At 42.5% G+C, this 22,514-nt stretch overlaps 1 protein-coding gene across 1 annotated transcript in view; it reads right to left on the minus strand.

Annotated features, from left to right (window-relative positions):
• Window positions 1-22,514, minus strand: part of LOC135206075 (protein arginine N-methyltransferase 5-like) — a 40,472-nt gene that overhangs the window by 5,974 nt on the left and 11,984 nt on the right. Inside the window, exons 2-6 of the mRNA XM_064237273.1 lie at window positions 16,901-17,019; window positions 15,475-15,698; window positions 15,215-15,327; window positions 894-980; window positions 330-531 (exon numbers count right to left, since the gene is read on the minus strand). Coding sequence (XP_064093343.1) covers window positions 330-531; window positions 894-980; window positions 15,215-15,327; window positions 15,475-15,698; window positions 16,901-17,019 — 745 coding nt within the window. The remainder of the gene's footprint in view (window positions 1-329; window positions 532-893; window positions 981-15,214; window positions 15,328-15,474; window positions 15,699-16,900; window positions 17,020-22,514) is intronic.

A 22,514-nucleotide genomic window follows, 5' to 3' on the forward strand; every position in this document is an offset into this window, starting at 1 on the left:
CTTCAAGATCACTATTATTGGAAATATTTCTGTTACAGTAAGGGTTACAAAATAAAATGCTTTTCCTGCAATGACAAAACCAGAGCAAAGAGAAATATAATGCAAGCACAATTTACATGTTCTCACAGAAAAATAAAGAACTTGAGGTGCAAAATTACTTTACTACATTGGGGTTGTGAAGACCAACAATGATAATCATTGGTGATGCGTATACGTTTTTTCATAACAAAACCTCCTGAACCAATATTAAAAGTATGTCGACACTAGATCTAAGATGGGGCCACATGAATTTTTTGAAGCACCAAGGAAAAACAAAGGCTCATACATACTCTTATGATATGATCCAAATACTGCTGATATAGTTTGTAATGCTGGTGTCTCAAAGGTCCGCAAACAATAAACTGTGCATGTAACTTGAACAAGCTTTTTACGAGGCGTTGATGCGCAAATGAAAGAACTGGGTATCCTTTCTTATTTGTTAACCAAATAGAAGTTGGGAGAAGAGCACATTTGATTGGCTCACCCATCCATCTGTAAAACAATTGGCAGTCAGAACTTACCTAAAGGTAAAAGGAAAATATCAAAAGAGAGCTACTCACACTTATAAAAAATAGCAAACTGAGTAAACAAAATTAGTTAAGGATACTCTGAAATTTTTCCATAATATACTTTTTGTTACAAAAGATGGACAAAAATTATCTTTTCACATTGCATGCTGTAATTAATGTATAATTTGAAACATTATGTTCACATTGAACATATTAAAATTTAAGAACATTTGTCTATTCTAAATCTCCATTTACCTATTAAGGGTCTTAAACCTTCATTGTCTCCTAGACATTAAAAACCACCAATATCAACAAAATCACACATTACATCTTAGTTCAGCTTACCTGTCAATCACGCTCTGCTCTGGAAGATTAGCAGATACCTCTAATGCAAGGCCAATTTTCCTTTCTATACCACAAACACTGTGAAACCTGAAATCAACAAATTGATGTCTTTATATAAGAAAATTCTGTGAATAATGATAAATATAGAAATAAATAAACCACTATAACTTGAGTTGGACTGTAATGAACATTTTCTTTTCAAGTGGTATGACATGAACCTACCATGGCAATTAACCTTCCAAAATACATGGTAAAATCATGTAACTAGATAAAACATGAAATGAATCATCAAATCTTTAACACTGGTAAGTACAACTTCACGTATTAGAACTACTACTCATAACATTTTGAAACACCCCCTAGCAATGAATATGATATTGTTATGATACAATAAAGTTTCATACATACTTACCTGGCAGATATATACGATTGAAGACCCACCCAGCCTCCCCGCAGGAGACAGGTGGAAGAGAGAATCTGATTAGAAAACGGGAATGGTTCCTAGTCCTGCCACCCAGCGGCAGGTCGGTAGATCACCTGACCTACCTGTAGCGTGTGCCGCGAAATTCGAATTTCTGTCGGGGACGACGGAGTCGATAGCTATGTATATATCTGCCAGGTAAGTATGTATGAAACTTTATTGTATCATAACAATATCATTTTCATACATTCAACTTACCTGTCAGATATATACATAGCTGATTGACACCCTTTGGTGGAGGGCAAGAGACAGCTAACTCCTGACTAGACAGGTAAACAACATATGTTGTAGGTATTTATAGACCTTGGTTCCTCTGTGTTTCTAGACGAAGGGTCGACTTCCTAGCTATTGCATAGGAGTCTGCTTTGTCTCAAGAGCCTTAGCAAGATAGTGATCTGTGGCCAAGAGTTCTTGTGGGTCTACCGATGGGGTCTTATCCACTTACTCGGTCGAGCCTAATTGGCATTTGTCAATGGGTGCTAATCCGCTTATATGACAATATGCCTATGCCTATTGGCATAACTAAGGAGCGCAACACCGATCCCGATCACCTGTTCCTAACATGAGGGTTCGTGCTAGAATTGAAAAAGAGTTATCCCCCAAACTCCTTTCAAACCTCAAAAAAAAAAAAAAAAAAATCACTGGCTCCTTGCGCCTGGCTGGTGCATCCTGTTTGCCTGGCGCCTCACGCCTGGCTGGTGCCTCGCACCTTGCCGGTGTCTTGCGCCTGTTTGGAGCCTTGCGCCTGGCGCGTGGCTGATTTCTCCCCACTTGCTGGAGCTTCGAGCTTGTTAAGAGTCTCGAGGAAAACTGGCGATGTGCACATCGGACACTTTTTCCCGATTTGTTCGCCTCTAGCGCACTGCGCCAGGTTGGAGGCCCGCTCTTCTCCTCATCAGACAATGACAGTGTTCATATTGACTGTCTTTCTCTGGTGTCTTCACGCCTGTTTTGGCATTTGGCGCCTGACTGGCGCTACATTGTCCGAAAGTCCTGAAGATCCACCATCGTTTATCAGGAGACTGGAGAAGGGTGGAAGAAATTCTTTCACTTTGAGCTTTTGGCCTTTCCGGCAAGGGGAGGTGATTTTAGTCAGCTACACCAGTAGACGATAGGAAATCTAAAAGTCCGAGAGACAAGTCTTCCTCCGAGGAGGATCCTTATTGAATACTTCCGTTGCTAACGAGTTCTCCTCCTACATGTTGATGAGTTTTCTCGTTGCAGAAGCTTCCCTATCCTTGCCCGAAGGAAGGGAAGGAGCCTGGAAGTTTAAAGAGATTCTGAGCTGAAATTGGTAGGACTCCAGATTTCTAGCTCTTCAATGTATCTCTCTGAACCTTTTGGGAAGTAGTTTGAGCCCTCATCGCGTTCCAAAGACTCTGTCAGTAAACGTTTAAACCTTGTCGTCTTCTGTAGATGACAACGTCAATACATTACCTGGACAACGAACCTCTATCTGAAAGCGTTGATCCAGGAATAAAAGGCTTTAGTTCTTTTGCCAAACATACTATGCTGGCCAGAACCCATTGCCGAGTCTTCATAGAATTTGATTCCAGATTCTAAAGCCCAAAATTTCACTTGTCCTTTTGATCGTTTAGGACCAAGAGAAACATTTGATTAGGAGCAGTTCCATCTTGTCGGAACACGGAATCTGAGGCCCAAATTAGGATCCCATTCTAAGTATAAGATCTCTTACTCTTATCGTATAGAGGTATTGTATAAGATCCCGAAGATCTTAATTCTCTACTATCTCTAATATTCTTTGTCGAGACAGAGCATATCTTTTTACTGTGTTCATTGATAGCATAAAATACGAAGGTGATTCTTCCCCCTGAAAGGGAAGAAAACCATTATGTGGTTCACAGAGGTATCGGAAGAGGACAGTTTCCCCTTTCCATCTAGCACGATCTGCAGCAACTCTATGTCTTTAACATATTTGAAAGGATTATCAAGCTTCCCTTGAAAAATCCTCTCATTCATATTTACTTCTGGTCAGTCTGCACACAGACAGACTCAGAGTGGATAGGTTTTTCAGGTCCAATATTTATAATAGATTCCGATAAAATCTCTACTCTCTTAGAAAACCTTCCGACACATGCTGAGAGAAGAACGTGACCTCTGTGAATCCAACCTTTTTATTGCCAAAATGATGCATTCATATTCTTCCTTTGACGCCCATTTATTTTAATATCTGTTAAGAATATATATAACTAGGGGAAAAAAGACTAAAGTTTATTCCCCTATTTACATTAAAGATGGCGTATCTTGCTACCTCTCTTGTTTCGAGGAAAAGGAAGCAATTTATAAGAAGCTCGTTCGTCTTCTACCTTGCGAAGAGATCTGTGAATACTTTCCGCAGGTTCTGACAACTCTTTCCAATAAATGTTAAACATACGTTAACAGTTATTATCGTCTCATCTAGAAGGTTCTCACGGACGTGCAAAATCCCGCATCGAACCTGGTAAGGATCGTTACGTTCCGTGTCTGTTTCCAAATAGGTTAAATCGTGCTCTGCCGAATTAAAATCCTTTATAATACCGTCACATTGTGGTAAACAGCATTCATCTAGGAAACTTGTAAGGATAGTAGGAATTCTGTAATTAACCACGGTGTGTGCATAAGGCTTAACCGTAACCGTTATCTTAAGGTGAATTTTCTACTACATTCTTTCCTCGCCGAGGCAGAGAGAGATCCTTAGCAAAACTAATCCGATGTTATTCATGTTTGCCTAAAAATCCCCTCAATTCGTGGTTAAGTCCCTGATTGTAGGGGGAATATACAGTGAAGCCTTCGATCCCTTAGGAGAGAGAGATGTAACCAACCGTTCACGACCGAGAACCGGATGGTACTGGATTGGCTTACAATTACAGCCGTCTCGTTCACTGCCTGGCTGCATTCATTCTGAGTTGCCAGTTACTCCCTTCAATGAATGGATATAATAAAATTATTCTCGAGCCTAAGAAAGCTCTCAATAATGCAAATTTAAGCCAAACAACCTTTGTTAAATACCGAAGCTGAGTAGGTATTGTCGTAACAAACCTTTTAAGCGAAGTCCTTACTAGGAAAATCCTGTAAGGATATAGATAATTCCGTAGCGAACCAGAAAGGCAACTATGGTATGCGTATATGACTTGTCATTCAGTAGTCGTATACACTAAGTCTTCTACGACATTCTTTCCTCTCCGACATGCAGAGAAAGAATGGAAATCTTACTCTCTTCGTTCTTTTCGTCAATAAACCCGAATGAGTATTAGACGAAAGAGATCGCAAATGACAACCGAGGATCGAAGAGAATCTCTCTAGCTTTTATTATCTTGGAGATAAGTCCGTATTTTACGCCTTTCTTATCTGGAAGAGCCTCTAATCAATGAATGAGAGCTCGTACGAATCTTGTTCAACTTCCAAACGATTGCCCCTCTTTCTGTAAATGGTTGGTTGCATTATTTTTTAGGAGGATGATTTTAATATCCTCTTACTAATACTGAACTAATTCTCACAATTCTGCTCTATCTTCCATTCCTCAAGTTGGGAGAAGATTGAGCAACCGGAGGAGAGCGCTTCCTTTCGAAAGGTGAAGGGCTTTTAGCAGTACCGACTCCAACCTGACAAGGGCTACGGCAGCCTGTGCTACATCTTGAGTCCTTGCCAGGGAAAAGCCGAACTTGCTCTTGCCTTTATTGCATCAAGACTATCCTGACAAGGGCGACGGCCGCCTGTGCGACAACTCCCGTCCCTATCAGGAGAAGCCTCGAATGTCTTTCACCTTTCGCCTGGAGGACTCTTGGCGGTTGTCAGGCTCTTCTTGTAGGAGAAAGTGCCTGGCGCTAAGCAGGAGTATCTTGCCTAGAATACTCCTGGCGCCTGGGAGGAGTATCGCGATCGGAATACTCCTCGTGCTCGGAATACTCCTGGCGCCTGACAGGAGTATCGCGTTCCGAATACTCCTGGCGCCTGGGAGGAGTATCGTGCTCGAAATACTCCTGGCGCCTGGCAGAAGTATCGCTTTCCTAGGAGGAGTATCGTGATCGGAATACTCCTGGCGCCTGGTAGGAGTATCACGTTCCGAATACTCCTGGCGCCTGTGAGGAGTATAGTGCTCGGAATACTCCTGACGCCTGGCAGAAGTATCGCTTTCCTAGGAGGAGTATCGTGATCGGAATACTCCTGGAGCCTGGTAGGAGTATCACGTTCTGAATACTCCTGGCGCCTGGGAGGAGTATCGTGCTCGGAATACTCCTGGTGCCTGGCAGGAGTATCGCGTTCCGAATACTCCTGGCGCGCCTGGGAGGAGTATCGTGATCAGAATACTCCTGGATCCTAGCAGACGTATCGCGCCTGGAAAGTTTTTCTTGTGCGGAAGGTTCCGCGCGCCTGGAAAGTTCCGCGTTCGGAATGTTCCGCTTATCCGGAAAAAGATTCCCGCTTGGAAAATTCCGAGCGTCTGAAAGGCGACGCTTATGTGAAATATTCTGCACATTTGGAAAATATTCCTTCTTGGAAAATTCTAAGAGCCTGGAAGGCGATTCGAATCTGGAATCTTCCGCCTTCTGGAAGGTTCTGCTTGTGCGGAAGGTTCCGTGTGCGGAAGGTTCCGATCTCTTGTACACTTGTTCTTGCTTAGAATTCGACAATACTTCCATTTTCATCCATAGCCCTCCCTTTCTTCTGAATGAGAAGGACTCCATTTCCGATGAAGATCCTGGTTCATAGTGTTTTAGGCGCTTTGCGCCTCTATTCAGGCTCTTCAGGTGCTTTGCGCTCGTTTCAGACGCTTTAGGCGCATTGAGCCTTGTTACCGGAGCTTCATGCCCGAGGAGCTAGAAGCTTAAAAGTTATATATATATGTGTAATCACTAAACGAGATCCATATAATTCATTCGATCAACAAATATTCTTTAATATCTAATTAGTTATTCTCAGAATAGATATATATTTTCATATACACGTACCGATGAGGAATTTATTGAAATAACTATTTCAAACCCCCATGGGATAGAGCCCCCCCCGTCCAGCTGTACGGGAGACGAACCCGGATAGGGCAATGCCTCTACCACAACTGTTATCGAATGATGTCTTCCTTTCTCCGTCTCTTCTGAGGTTCCGATAGCCAGACGAGATTATCTTGCATCTTCATTTAATCTACGCCGTTGAATGTTTCTTCTCCTTATTCGTCAAGACGATAATAATAAGGGGAACACATTGAATTAGGATGCCTTTCCAATGGCTATCCCTGGCAGTCTGGGACGTCCTACAGAACCTGCCGAGGGGACGCCTGATCGGTGGGGATTCTCCGTAACCTCCGTAAGGCTTTCGACATTCCTTCTCCTCTGGGCCTGTGAGCTTGGAAGAGGTCTAGACCTGGGAGCGAGACAGAAGCCGATCAGACGCACCCTCTATTGCAATGGGGAACACTATAATCACTTCTTACCTTATAATAGCTCGTATCTTGAGCTACATTCCTTTATCTTCAAATTGCAAATGAATTTGTAGTTTCTGTGAAGTAAGAAGGTGATGAGGAAACTACACTACTAGTACTGTTAATATTCTAACTGCTCGTCAGAACGAGAGCTATTAAAGCTTCTAAAGAAAGCACATCTAGTTCTATGTTTTTCTGACTTCCTCAAATAGGAAGTTACCTTATTTTCCTCAATCAAATTCTAACATTTATTACACTTTATCAATGAATAAATATTTATATTTCCCTTTCTTGCAAACTATGTAATTGTCTACCGAAAACTTCGGTAGTTACACATCCTCTATTCTTCGAAAACTTCAAAGTTAATTCATTAAAAGTTATTAAAAGTTATTAAAAAGTTATTAAAAGCGTATGCCGAACCACCGATCCAGTACTTCCCTGTAAAAGTCGGCCCAGAAGATCGATGGCGATGAAACACGAAAATCAAATCAGGAGGGAAAGTAAACATATGTTTACCTTCCCAGTGACAGAGAGAATCTGATTAGAAAACGGGAATGGTTCCTAGTCCTGCCACCCAGCGGCAGGCCGGTAGATCACCTGACCTACCTGTAGCGTGTGCCGCGAAATTCGAATTTCTGTCGGGGACGACGGAGTCGATAGCTATGTATATATCTGACAGGTAAGTTGAATGTATGAAAACTCAAGTTCTTACATCATCCTTATCGCCATTAACAATGCTCAGCACTCAAGAAGGTCCAGCTGTCCAAAATACACTTTGGAAAATATCTGAAAGCTAAAGACCCATAATTTTCCCTACTTTACCGCAATAACTTCTACTATGACAATATAAATTGCATAATGGGATGAAACCGAATTCTTGCTTGGCCTGGGTATAAGAGAAGTCTTCAGAAAACACGGGAAGGAAAAGACTAAAATTAAAAATGTGAGTTAATTCCTCTTAAAAGCTGAATTTTATAGTACTTGAATAAAACGTAAAATTGGTTGCTTCCCAAGATCCTGAGAGGCCTCTAACATGAAAAATCGCTGAGAAAAATTTCCATAGACTTTACTGCCAAGTAAATAAAATTAATACAGGCAGTCCCCGGGTTACGACGGTCTCGGCTTACGACGCTTTTCAATTATATTCATTCGACATTATTTCCAGGGTTACGACCCATGTTCCAGGGTTACGACCCATGTTCCAGGGTTACGACGCCTACAACGCTCATCTGCCAGATGAAATATGACACCAAAAATGCAAAATAATCAATATTTGAAAAAAAATTTTGATGAAAAAGGCCATAAGAATGCAGTTTACATAGTTTTCAATGCACCCAAAGCATTAAAAGTAAGGTTTTCTTAGAATTTTTGAAGATGTTCCGGCACACGATGATTTTCGGCTTACGACGCCACAAGAACGGAACCCCCGTCGTAACCCGGGGACTGCCTGTACAAATACATCATGAAAATGATATTGTTATGATACAATAAAGTTTCATACATACTTACCTGGCAGATATATACTTAGCTAAGACTCCGTCGTCCCCGACAGAAATTCAAATTTCGCGCCACTCGCTACAGGTAGGTCAGGTGATCTACCGGCCTGCCCTGGGTGGCAGGACTAGGAACCATTCCCGTTTTCTATCATATTTTCTCTCTTCCACCTGTCTCCTGCGGGGAGGCTGGGTGGGCCATTAATCGTATATATCTGCCAGGTAAGTAAGTATGAAACTTTATTGTATCATAACAATATCATTTTCATACAATCAACTTACCTGTCAGATATATACTTAGCTGATTGGCACCCTTTGGTGGAGGGTAAGAGACAGCTAATATGGAATAGACAGGTAAGCAACATATGTTGTAGGTATAAAAGAAAAACCTTGGTTCCTACCTGATAGGTGGTAGACTTCGTGTCTGTTGCCCGGGAGTCTGCATCACCTCAAGAAACTTTAGCGAGATATGTGATCTATGGCCAAGAGTTCTTGTGGGTCTGCCGATGGGGTATTATCCGCTTACTCAGCAGAGCCTGAAAGGACTTTGTCAATGGGTGCTGATCCACTTATATGACAATACACCTTAAGAAGGAGCACACAACCAATCCCGACCACCTGATCCTAACCACCATGTTAGTATAAAAGATTGTTCTGAGTTATCCCCAAACTCTTCACAACAACCATAACTCGAAAACACAATACGTACACATACATAAATTTTCAAAAAAAAAATAATAACTCCTCTAAAAAGATATCACAAGAGTTCCTTACTGAACAACAGTGACTGCCCGCCAGTGCGGCATCTAGCCCTTTTTGTCAGCAGAAAATCTAGAACATATCTAGTAGAAGTTATGCACAAAATTAAGGATTGGTGTTAGCTCCTATACCCAGGATCGTATCCGCAGACACGAATGGACCCAGAGAAAAGCATTTCTCGTAGGTCACGCGAACGTCTTTCAGGTAGTGAGATGCAAATACCGAGTTGCACCTCCAATATGTCGCTTCAAGGATTTTCTTTAGCGACATATTCTTTTGAAAAGCGAGAGACGTCGCCACTGCTCTTACCTCATGAGCTTTCACTCTCAAGAGTGGAAAAGAGTCGTCAGGACAGATTTTGTGAGCATCTGTAATGACGTTTCTTACAAAGAAAGCTAGAGCATTCTTTGACATAGGTCTTGTGGGGTCTTTAATCGAGCACCAAAGACCTTGTCTAGAGCCTCCCATCTGTTTCTTCCTCTGCAAGTAGAATTTTAGCGCTCTTACAGGGCAAAGAGACCTTTCTGCTTCTCTACCGACGAGACTCGATAAGCCTTTAACCTCGAATTTCTTGGGCCAGGGATTCAAGGGTTTTAGTTTTTGGCCAGAAATAGTGTTCTAAACGAGCAGATGGCTGAGTCTCTGTTGAATCCCACTTCATCTTCTAGGGCATGAAGCTCACTAATTCTTTTGGCTGTAGCTAGTGATAAGAGAAACAAGCATTTCCTTGTTAAATCTCGAAACGAAGCTAGATGAGGAGGCTCGAATCTTTCAGATGACAGGAACTCGAGGACCACATCAAGGTTCCAGCTAGGAGGAGCTGGTTCCCTAGACTTTGTAGTCTCAAACGATCTTATAAGATCGTGTAGATCCTTATTGTCAGCAAGCTGTAGGCCTCTATTTCTGAAGACTGCCGACAGCATGCTCCTGTATCCTTTTATTGTGGACACAGACAGGTGAGAGTCCTCTCTAAGGAACAACAAGAAATCAGCGATTTCGGTCACAGAGGTACTGGAGGAGGACAACTTCGACTTACACCACCTTCTAAAAACCTCCCACTTAGACTGATAGACTCGTCTAGTGGAAGCTCTGCGGGCTCTAGCGATCGCGCTTGCAGCCTTGCGAGAAAACCCTCTCGCTCTGACAAGTCTTTCGATAGTCGAAAGGCAGTCAGAGCGAGAGCGGGGAGGTTTTGATGATACCTCTCAAAGTGTGGCTGTCTGAGAAGATCTATCCTTCTTGGAAGGGATCTGGGGAAGTCTACTGTCCACTCCACTACCTCTGTGAACCAATCTTGTGCTGGCCAAAAGAGGGCTATCAGGGTCATCCTTGTCCCGTTCGACGCTACAAACTTCTTCAGTACTTGTCCCAGAATCTTGAAAGGGGGGAAAGCGTATACGTCTACATGAGACCAATCTAGCAGGAAGGCGTCGATAATGAGAGCTCTGGGGTCTTCTACCACTGAACAAAAGACTTCCAGTCTTTTGGAGAGGAATGTGGCGAACAGGTCCACATGAGGAGTGCCCCAAAGAGACCAGAGACTCTGACACACTTCTGAGTGGAGGGTCCACTCTGTGTGAAGGACCTGGCTTCTCCCGCTCAGCCTGTCTGCCCTGACGTTCCTTGCTCCCTGAACAAATCTCGTTAGAAGGGAGATGTTCCTCTGGGAGGCCCAAAGTAGCAGATCTCTTGCTATTTCGTAAAGGAAAAAGGAGTGTGTCCCTCCTTGTTTCCGAATGTAGGCAAGAGCGGTGGTGTTGTCCACGTTCACTTGGACTACACTGTTCGTCACAAACGGTTCGAAGAACTTTAGAGCCAAGTGTACTGCTAAAAGTTCTTTGCAATTTATGTGCCAGGACACCTGAGCTGCCTTCCAGGTGCCTGACACTTCTCTCGTTCCTAGCGTTGCTCCCCAACCCTTCTCCGACACGTCGGAATACAACACTCGGCTTGGGTTCGGAACCTCCAGGGAGATTCCCTTGTTCTCTTTTAAAGGGGACAACCACCATTCCAAGTGAGGTTTCATTTCCACTGGAATGAGAAAACTGTCGGAGAGAAGTCCGGTCTTCCAATTCCATGATCTCCTTAGGAAGAACTGAAGAGGACGTAGATGAAGTCTTCCCAGAGGAAAGAACTGTTCGAGCGAGGAAAGGGTCCCTAGAAGGCTTAACCATTCCCTCGCCGAAGTCCGTTCTTTCCCTAAGAAGAGAGAGCCTTCTCCAAGCCTCTCACGAGTCTCTCTTGTGAAGGAAATACTCGAAAACCCCGAGAATCCATCTGAATCCCCAGATAGACTAAGTTCTGTCTGGGGATCAGCTGCAACTTCTCGAGGTTCACGAGCAATCCCAACGACTTTATCAGGTTTAGGGTCAATGTAAGGTCCTCCAAACACTGTCTCTCTGATCTGGCCCTGATGAGCCAGTCGTCCAGATACAGAGAGGTATTTACGCCTTTGAGGTGAAGAAACCTCGCCACATTCTTCATCAGGCTTGTGAAGACCTGAGGAGCTGTGGACAGACCGAAACACAAGGCCCTGAACTGAAAGATCCTTCCCCCCGTCATGAAACGGAGGTACTTCTTCGAAGAAGGGTGAATCGGGACGTGAAAATAGGCGTCCTGGAGATCCAGAGACACCATCCAATCTCCTTGTCGCATAGCCGCAAGGACTGAGGCAGAAGTCTCAATAGAGAACTTCTCCTTCTGAACAAACTTGTTCAGAGCGCTGATGTCTAGTACTGGTCTCCAGCCCCCCGAGGCTTTTGCAACCAGAAAAAGACGATTGTAAGACCCCGGGGAGTTTTGATCCAGCACTAGTTCTATCGCTCTTTTGTCCCACATTTGATCCACCATCAGACGAAGAGTATCCCTCAGTACAGGGTCCCTGTATCTGGCTGACAGTTCCCGCGGAGTAGTCGTTAGGGGAGGACTGTCCTGGAAGGGGATAAGATATCCCTTCCTGATTACAGACATCGATGAGGCGTCCGTGTTGATGAGTGTCCCGGACTCTGCAAATCCGAGTAGCCTGGCACCTACTGGTGTTTGGAGGCTCGCTGTCTCATTTTCCTTTCTTAAAGGGACGGAAGGCAGATCTACCTCTCCTCTCAGGAGCTCTCCTTTTTGAGGGAGCTCTGGAGGGAGGGCCTCCACGAAAGGGCTGAAGCGATGTACTCGGCCCTTTCTTCTCAACCACTACCGGCAGTCTCTTCTTCCTTCAAGACTGAAGGAGAAGATCTTGCGTCGCCTTCTCAGTTAGTGAGCGGGAAATGTCCTTCACCAACTGAGAAGGAAACAAGAAGTCAGACATGGGAGCGTAAATCAGGGTTGCTCTCTGAGAGTGGGAAACAGCCTTGGTTAGGAAGGCACTGAACACAGTCCTTTTCTTCAGGAGTCCCGCTCCAAAGAGGGAGGCGAATTCTCCCGAGCCATCTTGCACCGCCTTGTCAATGCATGACAAGATACAAAGCAGGACTTCAGGGTCTAGACCCTTCGAGTCATGGGCCTTCTTGGACATCACCCCAAGGGACCAGTCCAGGAAATTGAAGACTTCCAATACATGGAAGAGTCCCTTGAGGAGATGATCCAGCTCAGAAATAGCCGAGTTCAGGCCATGTCTACGAGAGGCATCAACTAAAGTAGAAAAGTCCGCTTCAGCCGAGGCTGGGAGAGAAAGGCCCATATTCTCCCCAGTCCGGTACCATATACCTCTTCTGCCAGTAAGTCTCGCCGGGGGCATACAGAAGATAGTTCTGACAAGTTCCTTCTTCGTATTCATCCAGTTATTAAGAGACTGGAGAGCCCTCTTCATAGAGATGGTAGGTCTCATCTTCAGAACCGACGAAGACTTAGGCACCTTCGAACTCGAAAACAGCGATCGAGGAGAAGGAGGAGCAGCAGGAGTTAACGCATCCCCATACTCTTGAAGAAGAAGGGCTGTCAGCACTTTATAGCTTGAGAATCCTTCTCTACCACGAGCCTCGTCTTCCGAATCGTCGTCAATACAGGGTTCGGGAGGAGAATCCGCCTTAAATTCAGGAGGATCTTCCCAAACCTCTCTCTCTGTGGGAGACAAACTCCTACTAGGAGAGGGACTAAGAGAATGCATAGAGCCTCTCTTAAGTCGAGTTGGCGCCTCGCGCCTGGATGACGTCTCACGTCTGGCTGGCTCCTCGCGCCTGGCTGGCGCTTCGCACTTGGCAGGCTCCTTGCGCCTGGCTGGTTCTTCACGCTTGGCTGGCATCTCGCGCCTGGCTGGTTCCTCGCGCCTGTCTGGCGCCTCGCGCTTGTCTGGCTCCTCGTGCCTGGCTGGCTCCTCGCTCCTGGCTGGCTCCTCGCGCCTGGTTGGCTCCTCGCGCCTGGTTGGCTCTTCACGCCTGGTAGGTTTCTCACGCCTGGCTGGCTCCTCACGCCTGGTAGGCTGTTCGTGCCTGGTTGGCTGCTCGCACCTGGAAGGCTCTTCTTGTCTGGCTGACGCTTCGTGCCTAGAAGAAGAGGCCTCACGTCTGGCTGGAGTCTCGCGCCTGGCAGGTGAAAGGAGACGAGACTTCTTAACAGGGAGCCTAACGTCCTTTCTGCGAGGAGGATTTCTTGAAAGTACTCCGACCAAAGAGGCTAACTGCTCTTGCACAGCTAACAGGATCCTCTTCGAAGCTACTCCAGCGTCCTCTTCAATGGGAGAAGAAGGAGACCTCGAAGGAGTACGATCCTTTAAGTCAGAACGTGGAGACGTCGAGACCATCTTCGCCTTCTTGATCGAGGAGGGGGCTTCATCAGAGAAGCGTTCCGGGCTCGACTCAAAAGCGGGTTCTTTCCAGTGCCTTTTCAGTGGCCTGGAAAGGTCCGAGTCCTTCCACCCTCGTTTAGGTGAAGGAGAACCGGACGAAGAGAAACACTCTCGCAGGACGCTCCTCTTGAAGCGGTCCTGAGCAGTCTGTTGCGAGACAGAGCCTGCTGAAGGGACGCCTGACCGGTGGGGATTCTCCACGACCTCCGTAAGGCTTTCGACTTTCCTTCTCCTCTGGGTATGGGAGCTTGGAAGAGGTCTAGGCCTGGGAGCGTCGCAGAGACGGTCAGACGCCCCCTACACAACACTGGGAGCACTCACTTCACTTAACATGTCACTATCACTTTCCTTACCTTGCATGGCCGCCATTTTGGTCCTCATCTTATGAAGAGTAGCCTTCAGATCGGCGATTTCAGAAGCAGTCTGAATGCAAAGCCTGTGAGGGCTCAGATACAGAGGGAGAATCAAATACATTAATTAAAGGAGAGTTAGACTCAGGAAAAGGCTCAATAGGCCTTGTACTCACACCCTTTTGTGAAGCCCATCTAAATCTATCCCTCTCTAACTTCTTCAAGTAAGAAGTTAGTCTTTTCCATTCATTAGCATTCAACCTTTCAAACTCATGACAGGTGTTAGCCAAAGAACATTCAAACCCTCTACACTTACGACATACAGAGTGAGGATCAACCGAAGCCTTCGGTATCCTCACCTTGCAGCCTACATTCACACACACTCTCACACTAACACTTGAATCAGACATTCTAGTAGAAAAATCAAAAGCAAGTCCAAATCCAGTCCATGGTAGCGAATGCCAAAACTACGATCCAGGTACGTCACCAAAAAGTCCAATAGAGATGATCAATTGCCTTGAAAAGCAAATTCCAGTCAGGAGGTAGTAACAACAATGTTGATACCACCGGCGACAGAGAAAATATGATAGAAAACGGGAATGGTTCCTAGTCCTGCCACCCAGGGCAGGCCGGTAGATCACCTGACCTACCTGTAGCGAGTGGCGCGAAATTTGAATTTCTGTCGGGGACGACGGAGTCTTAGCTAAGTATATATCTGACAGGTAAGTTGATTGTATGAAAACACTTGACCCAAGTTAACAAATAACTATGAAGCAGCAGGTTTTTCAATTTTCTCCACAACACCTCTCATCATGACAATCCAGTTGGCATCAGGTTTTCCTCCTACATGTTTTGACATTCATGAAGTCTCCTTATTCTTCTTTATTATGCACTTAGGCCCATACACAATAACGCATGCAGTATAATAATTATGTCAACGTCAATCACAAATCTTGTGCTCAGTTACTCAGTTACTATGCACACATCCTTTGAATCAACATCTCTTTAGTTAATTAAGTGAACAGAATAACAGCATCCTTACTTATTCCACCACCTCCATGTGTCAATGGCAAATCCATCTTCACTCTCCTCTTTATCTGAGCGGTACTGGGCCGCAACCTCTTCTGGTGCTTGAAGTGGTACTCTGACCCAAATCTGGAAAACAAATATTACCTGTGGCATTACAATTTTCATGCAATTGTAATAAAAAAAACTATTCAAATTCCATGTCGAAGTTCAGATATACACATAAAGAGCCAGTATTAGTGTACACATAACCATACTGCACTTTAAATTACGTACCTGATAGCAGACGCCTTGTATGGTTCTATTATGGATTAACCTAGCAATATTTGTGCATCGCTCTGTGCTTAGAGAAAAGGTGATGGCTGGGAGACCTAAATGTGAAGCAAATACTAACTCCTGGTTAAGGATTTCTTCACTATTAAGACGAAGACTTTGGTTAGAGGCTTCTAAATTCAAAATGGGCGCCTGGCTCAGACGTCCTACTATTAAACTATTCCACTCTGGAATTAATAAAAAGAATGATTACATTTCAACATCAGTAAATACAGAGAGAGAGAGAGAGAGAGAGAGAGAGAGAGAGAGAGAGAGAGAGAGAGAGAGAGAGAGAGAGAGAGAGAGAGAGAGAGAGAGAGAAACGTAGTAGTATGTATGTCACAAACACCAAGTTAATCTCACAAATTAAAACATACAACCTTAAATGCATAACTCATAATACATAATCACCTATTGTGTAATTAACACCATAAGGATATTTTATATACCATGTAGAGACCACCTAATATGCCAAGCCAATGCTGCAATATTCACTTTCTCCCTCCAAACTACCATTTTCTGCTGCCTTTTGTGAGATACTATATTGTCTTAACAAATGGTCTGATGCCACCTGCCCCATTTGCAATGTGTTTCAAGCCTACCTTTATAAATACTTCAGGGGCATCAAGACTACAGTTAATTGTTCACATTGCAAGAGTCCAATACAGTCAAGTGGGGCCTTATGACAGACTTTGATAAATGCTAGAGTACCTCTACTTAGATCCTTCCCTACACTGTACAATACTTTTTACATTACATGACTTCTGTGTATTGCATATTTTTGTAATTATTCAACATTTTATCTCTGCTATTCTAAGTCCTTTCCTGCACTATATCTAAATGTTATACATTTCCTTTGTATATCTTGTCCCAGCTATCACATGACCAGGTGGTAAATCTAAATCAACTAATTTCAGATAACTACATCTTTCCTTATGATTTCCACAACAGAGGAAGGTCAAAGAAAGGCAACAATAAAAACACATTACAATAAGAACTATACTCTGTTTTTTCCATCTGTCCTTCCGCCTGTGGTGGTCGCACATGGTAACACTGCATCCCGGGCTTTAAATAGTTACTCTATGTGTAAGTTTTGGGTAAATAAAAGGATATCTGGGTATACATTTGCAACTGAAAAGTGTTTTAATAATTTACTGTATGAGAATTACACCATTAATATTCGAAATAGGATATTATTTAAAGCCCGTGACGCAGTGTTACCATGTGCAAACACCACAGGCGGATGGACAGATGGAAAAAACAGAGTATAGTTAAGACAGTTCATAAAAAGTACTCTATCGCACTGCAATTCAATGAGTTAAACTATACACTAGCACCAAAACAAACTTTTATGTTAAAATATGAAATGCAAAGTCTACTAAGAACTCACCTGAACTACTGAGGAGTAAATCAGATCTGGTAAAGGCGCCATCTCTCTTTTTAGCCTTTCCACCCATGTGCTCCCTCCTAAACCTCGGATGTGCAACGGGAATGGATATGAAATCATACCTGCAAAGAAATTCATCTTCTGAGTAATTTTAGTATACACAATACTCAAAAGTTTAAGAATTCTTATTTAAGTTGAGTTGAATATAAAAGTTAGGCCAAAGGCCAAGCACGGGACATATGAGGTCATTCAGCTCTGAAAGGGAAAGTGACAGTAAAAGGTTTGAAAGGTGTAAGGGGAGAAAAACCTCGTAGTTGCACTATGAAGCAAGTGTTAGGAGAGGGTGGAAAGTAAGATGAAGAAAGAATAAATGAAAGGAGGTACAGTAAAAGGAACGAAAGTGGTTACAGCTAGGGACTGAGGACAGAATTCGTATTTTCACTACTGTAATAGATATGATACAAAGCATTGTAGTTACAAGCTCTAATGTTCCTGAAATTCTCATTTTTACACTGCATTTTGCAAATGATTAGCACATACTTTACTAAAAGGCAATGAAATTTTACAAACAAAATTGTATACATATGTAGTAATTATTTTATGAGACTCCACAGGTACAGGTACCAAGATTGAAAAGCATATAAACCTGAGAAAACATAGGCATAATGCAGCTCACTATAAAACATTGGTATAATGTAATATACTATAAGCCTCTGGACACTGAATATTGAAATAAACATGAAGTCATAATGTTTTGCGCCAACCTTTCATTTACTCTATGGGTGATCTAACGACCTCCACAGGACCATGACCTATGAGTGAGTTGTGTGGTTGTGGAGACCTGATGTGTGTGTATGACTGATCTTGTCTTGTGATAAACATCCAAGATATGTAGCTAATACAACTGAACTAAACAAGAAATAGGCAAAATACTCATAAAACAACTATATGTACCACCCCTCCTCCCATATCAAAATAAAAGTGAAAAACCTATACCTCTAATCTCTAACCATTGCACTTGGTTAAGCATAAGGAGGCAACAGAATATGCATGTTTGTGTCAGGAAATGTTATTTCAATGATTTGTAACCATATAAGTTAGGATGCATCCTTGCAATTCATTTGCATACGTTTTCTCTAACACCAAACCCCTAGTTTCCTGTGGTCCCCCTCACTGTTACACATGGGGGTGCAATAGCCTAAGGTAAGCAAGCATTTCTGACGGCAATGAATGCTAAATTTTTATCAGAAACAAAAAACCATCGGAAAAACTATTAGAAAAAACTATAGAATTATTTCAACTATTCCTCAATGCCAGAGGAGGGTGGTTCCTGGCATAAAAATATTCAACCTTTCGTTAACTCAGATGAATGACAGCACATTCTCAGCATGTAGAGCATCTGTGATGGGTTATCCTATTTCTTCGGAGACACAAAAACAGCACAGCAAAGTTTACCAATTTCTTCCTCAGGCTTAAATATGCCACTTTCAGATACTGTGTCCTCAACTATAGTCAAACTCAGCCTTTTTGGTGACTAAGGCATTGGCCGCATAGTTGCCACAGTTCTCTAAATACGCCACGACAGTGATGAAGAAATGTCTCTGATATTTTTTATACTAACTAAATATGTATATGGTAATTACTCAGTTTCATAATAAAACTTCATATGTTTAAGAATGACTAAGGTTTTGATGGGAAAATGAATGTTACTAAAAATGTTTTCCTGAAATTTGACAACACCTCTGTGGGGTTAGTGCTCCATTGCCACCTCAGCCCAACAAGGTCATTCCGTGTCACGGACCCACCAGGTAAATATCTCCCACTTCTCGCTGCCCCTGCCTGCACAGTCAGACTAAGGAAATAATTTATAAAGTTAATCGGTACTTTTTAGATGAAAAGGCCAATGGCGGACACAGGCGAAGCTGCCAAAGTAAGCAGAAGGGCAATTAGAAGGATTTGCTCCAAAGCACAATCACCGAATGGTGATTCAGAGGATGAACGCTAAAGAGAGAGAGAGAGAGAGAAGAGAGATGAGAGGAGGAAGGAGATGAGAGAGAGAGATAGAGAGAGGAGAGAGAGAGAGAGAGAGAGAGAGAGAGAGAGAGAGAGGTGGGCCGGAAGTACCTACCTTGGGAGAAGTGGTATGTAATGTACCCATTTAACATACTGTAAGTTTTAAAAGATTTTTTATACTGTACTAGGTCAAGGTAATGGATTCCAATCAGATGGGACTTAGTGTTGTACATTAGATTAGGTTGATATGGTAAGGTAAAAATAGGATTACGCATAGCCTAATGTTGTAGACCTGGTTGGAATGGGGCCCAGAAAGGGGCTGTGTCATCCCTACTCAGGTAGGACTTTGTGCCCAAAATTGGGTTAGGTTAAGACGTATCCTTGCATTTTATAAGACAATAGGCCACGTACGATCATGCATCCTATGTCAAATTAGGGTATCATGTATCTTTGCATTTCATTCATTTATTTCCTCTACCCAAATTCCAAAAGTCCCCCCTGTGGTGCCCTAATTTTGTTGGGTAACCTACATGGGGGTTGCAGTATCTCCTAACTAACACGTCCTGACACCAGAGATGGGCACCAGTCATGATTCATCAGTGGTGGGAGCAACACCTCGAGACTTCTACTCCCCTTTGGAAATAACCTAAAGTATTTTTTCGGAGGGTGGATCAACAAGCGGACAAGACTGGATCAGCTAGTCCACTTGGTTGTTTCCCCTATTAAAAAGAAACTTTTACCAATTCTTAAACTTTTTAATCATCAGTCATGTAGCCTATACTGTAGCTACCAAGATACTGGATCTCTGTAAAACTATAGGGTAAATGACTGAACGAAGCCACCTTCCCAAAAAAGTACTTGAATTCCCTGCCACACGCACCAATCAAGAGTTGTGGCCCATCCAGTCAGCACACCGAGACTTCTATGCTCCTCTTGAAGTAAGTTTTCTCTCCTAAATTACAAAATAATGGCATAATTCAAGTACTTTTTAGGGAAGTGGCTGCGTTCTGAGAGAGGTGGCTGCTATGTCGCCGCTCGGTCGCTAACCCTAGTTTATTTCTTTAAGCTTTTACGTAAGTTTGAGAGTACCCAAAGAAGGCAAATATGGAGAGAAGAGGTTTAGTGGAAGATGATGCGTTTGATAGAAGGCGAGCAGTTTGTGAATACCTAATAATCGACCTTCCTAAAAATACAAATTAAGGTATAGGGGGAAAAACCAGCAACTACCAACCCTTATCATGGTTTTCAAGTCTTATTCACTCGATATTTAAATGGTGAAACAAGAATACAATTACAACTCCAAGCATACCATTCAAAAGATTGAAGTTTCGTCAACATAATGTAATATATGAAAGCCCCATACGAACTAAAATAAGAATGTGACGCTCTTCGTAAAATATGTTTTCAAGGCAGTTTTGAAATCCAATATGGCGGCTACCGTGGGATGTACAGGTTTTGATCAGTGACGAAAATCATCTTTCCCAGCAATCATTTGAACAATGTTAGCGTATGTATGTAACGTTTATTGATCTTACTCAAGATTGCAGTTGTAATCAGCACAATAAAACAACATTTTGTTGCCTATATTACTGAAAGTATGAAACTTTTTATTCCCGGGGTCATGGTTTGAACTGAATTCATTATTACCTTGTAATCGGTGGTTTTTATCCTTACTACCATCACAACTGAAACTCCACAGTGCTTATTTGATTGTTATTATACACATTTTGGTCTCAGTTCACTCCACATTGCACTTTAAACCAGTTGCTGTTCCTGGTTCCTAAGCGCGCGCGCCACAAACACAGTTACGAACAGCAGACGACGAAACTGCAAAGTTTTATTCCTTAAATTGTTTACTCTACTTGTTATTTAGTTAAAATTTACTTTGTTATTTAAAAATTTTAATTTAATTCATGTATATTATCCCTTTTTTGCAACCAAATTACCCCGAAAAATTACAGATATTTCTAAAATAGATACAATCAAATGTTTCTAACGTTTTCGTACATCTGGCTGCCGAAACCATAGAGGAACGACTACAGATAAGTGAATTATATACATATTTTTTTTTTTTTGCTTTTTTGTTTTTGCTAGCACTTTTCATTGATTTCAGTTTATATTAGTACTTTGAATTTCTTTAATAACCGTATGCCAGAAATAAATGTAACCTTTAATGTTTGCATGCTAAGAATGGCAAAATTATCGTTGCCACATTAGTGGAGGCTTCACACATACGCCGTTTCATTATTATAAACTGTTTCCATGAATTCTAGTTGTCATAGTAATGCAATAATGATAAAATTGCTTTAATATTTATGTATATATACTTCCAATACATAGCCTAATTTCACCAATTTCAACGTTTTGTGTGTAGTCTTATACCCAGTTTGGAGGGTCAACACATACCGAATGGCAACAGCAAGAGAGAGAGAGAGAGAAAGGAAGGCGAAGGAACGAAGAAGGAAAGGGGTGGCGGTGGAGGGGGGGAGAGGGTAGGTGGAGCTTTATACGAGTGTTCGTATCCATTTCTGCATAATGGAGTTTTTGTCTCTTGGTACAAGGACAAGTGTCGTTATTCTTTACGATTAGTGATTCACGATACCCTTATAATTTACGGCATGTAATGCACTATAGCAAAATCTCGTTCTGATACGAGTGTTCGTTACAGAAACAGGTATTGCCCAAAAACGTGCTTGCACTGTCTCTGAAACCCATAGTAGGTATGCTGCTTAGTTGTCAATCAAGTTTTTTGTAATCAAATATTTTTACAAAGCTAGCTATTGAATAAATTTGTATCAATCAAAACATATGCCCCTCAATGCTAACTTTCCTCTTTTAATGACTTTCTGGTCATTGCAAATTCGGCCCCATAATTTCTTATGGTGCGAAAACAGAGGCGCAGGGACCAAAAACGATTGCGTCACACTACAGCGATAATCCAGCAGTATCTTTATATATCCAAAAAGTAAATAATAAAGATATATATGCGCATTACGATTATACCAATTACATGAAAAGCTGATAATCTGCATGAATAACTGGTAAACTGTTCTGCAAGAAAGTTGAGTAAAGCAATTATTTACAATAGGTACGAAAGTCAAGATGTCGTGACGTCATAATACAGGACTTAAAAGAACGTTCTAATTCCATAAACTAGGGTAAAAAACCGCATGGTACAGGGGTGGACCATGTACGATCGATGTGTACAACCCCAAAAAAAGTACATTATAACGCGTCCTGACATCGGTTGTTGGTGAGAAACGGAGCTAAAGACCTCTACTTCGGTGTCAGGACGCGTTATAATGTACTTTTCTTGAGGTTGTACACATTGATTGTACATGGTCCACCCCTGTACCATGCAGTTTTTTACCCTAATTACTTAAATTTGAGTCAGAATCAAGTTACTTTTTCAATAACGAATATTTTCAAATTAATCATCATAAATATGTAAAATATTATTGATCTTTTATTTTATTTAAAAAAAAATTATCGAAGTGCACTCTTCGTCGTAGTCTTTCTACAAAACAGTTGTTTACTCGGTGGAGGAAAAGTTTTCCGATTGTTGTGATGAAAGTGCCCCAGCGTCTGTGGGTACAAGTGGTGT

This window comes from Macrobrachium nipponense, chromosome 29 (assembly GCF_015104395.2).
Source record: "Macrobrachium nipponense isolate FS-2020 chromosome 29, ASM1510439v2, whole genome shotgun sequence".
Taxonomy (NCBI): Eukaryota; Metazoa; Arthropoda; class Malacostraca; order Decapoda; family Palaemonidae; genus Macrobrachium; species Macrobrachium nipponense.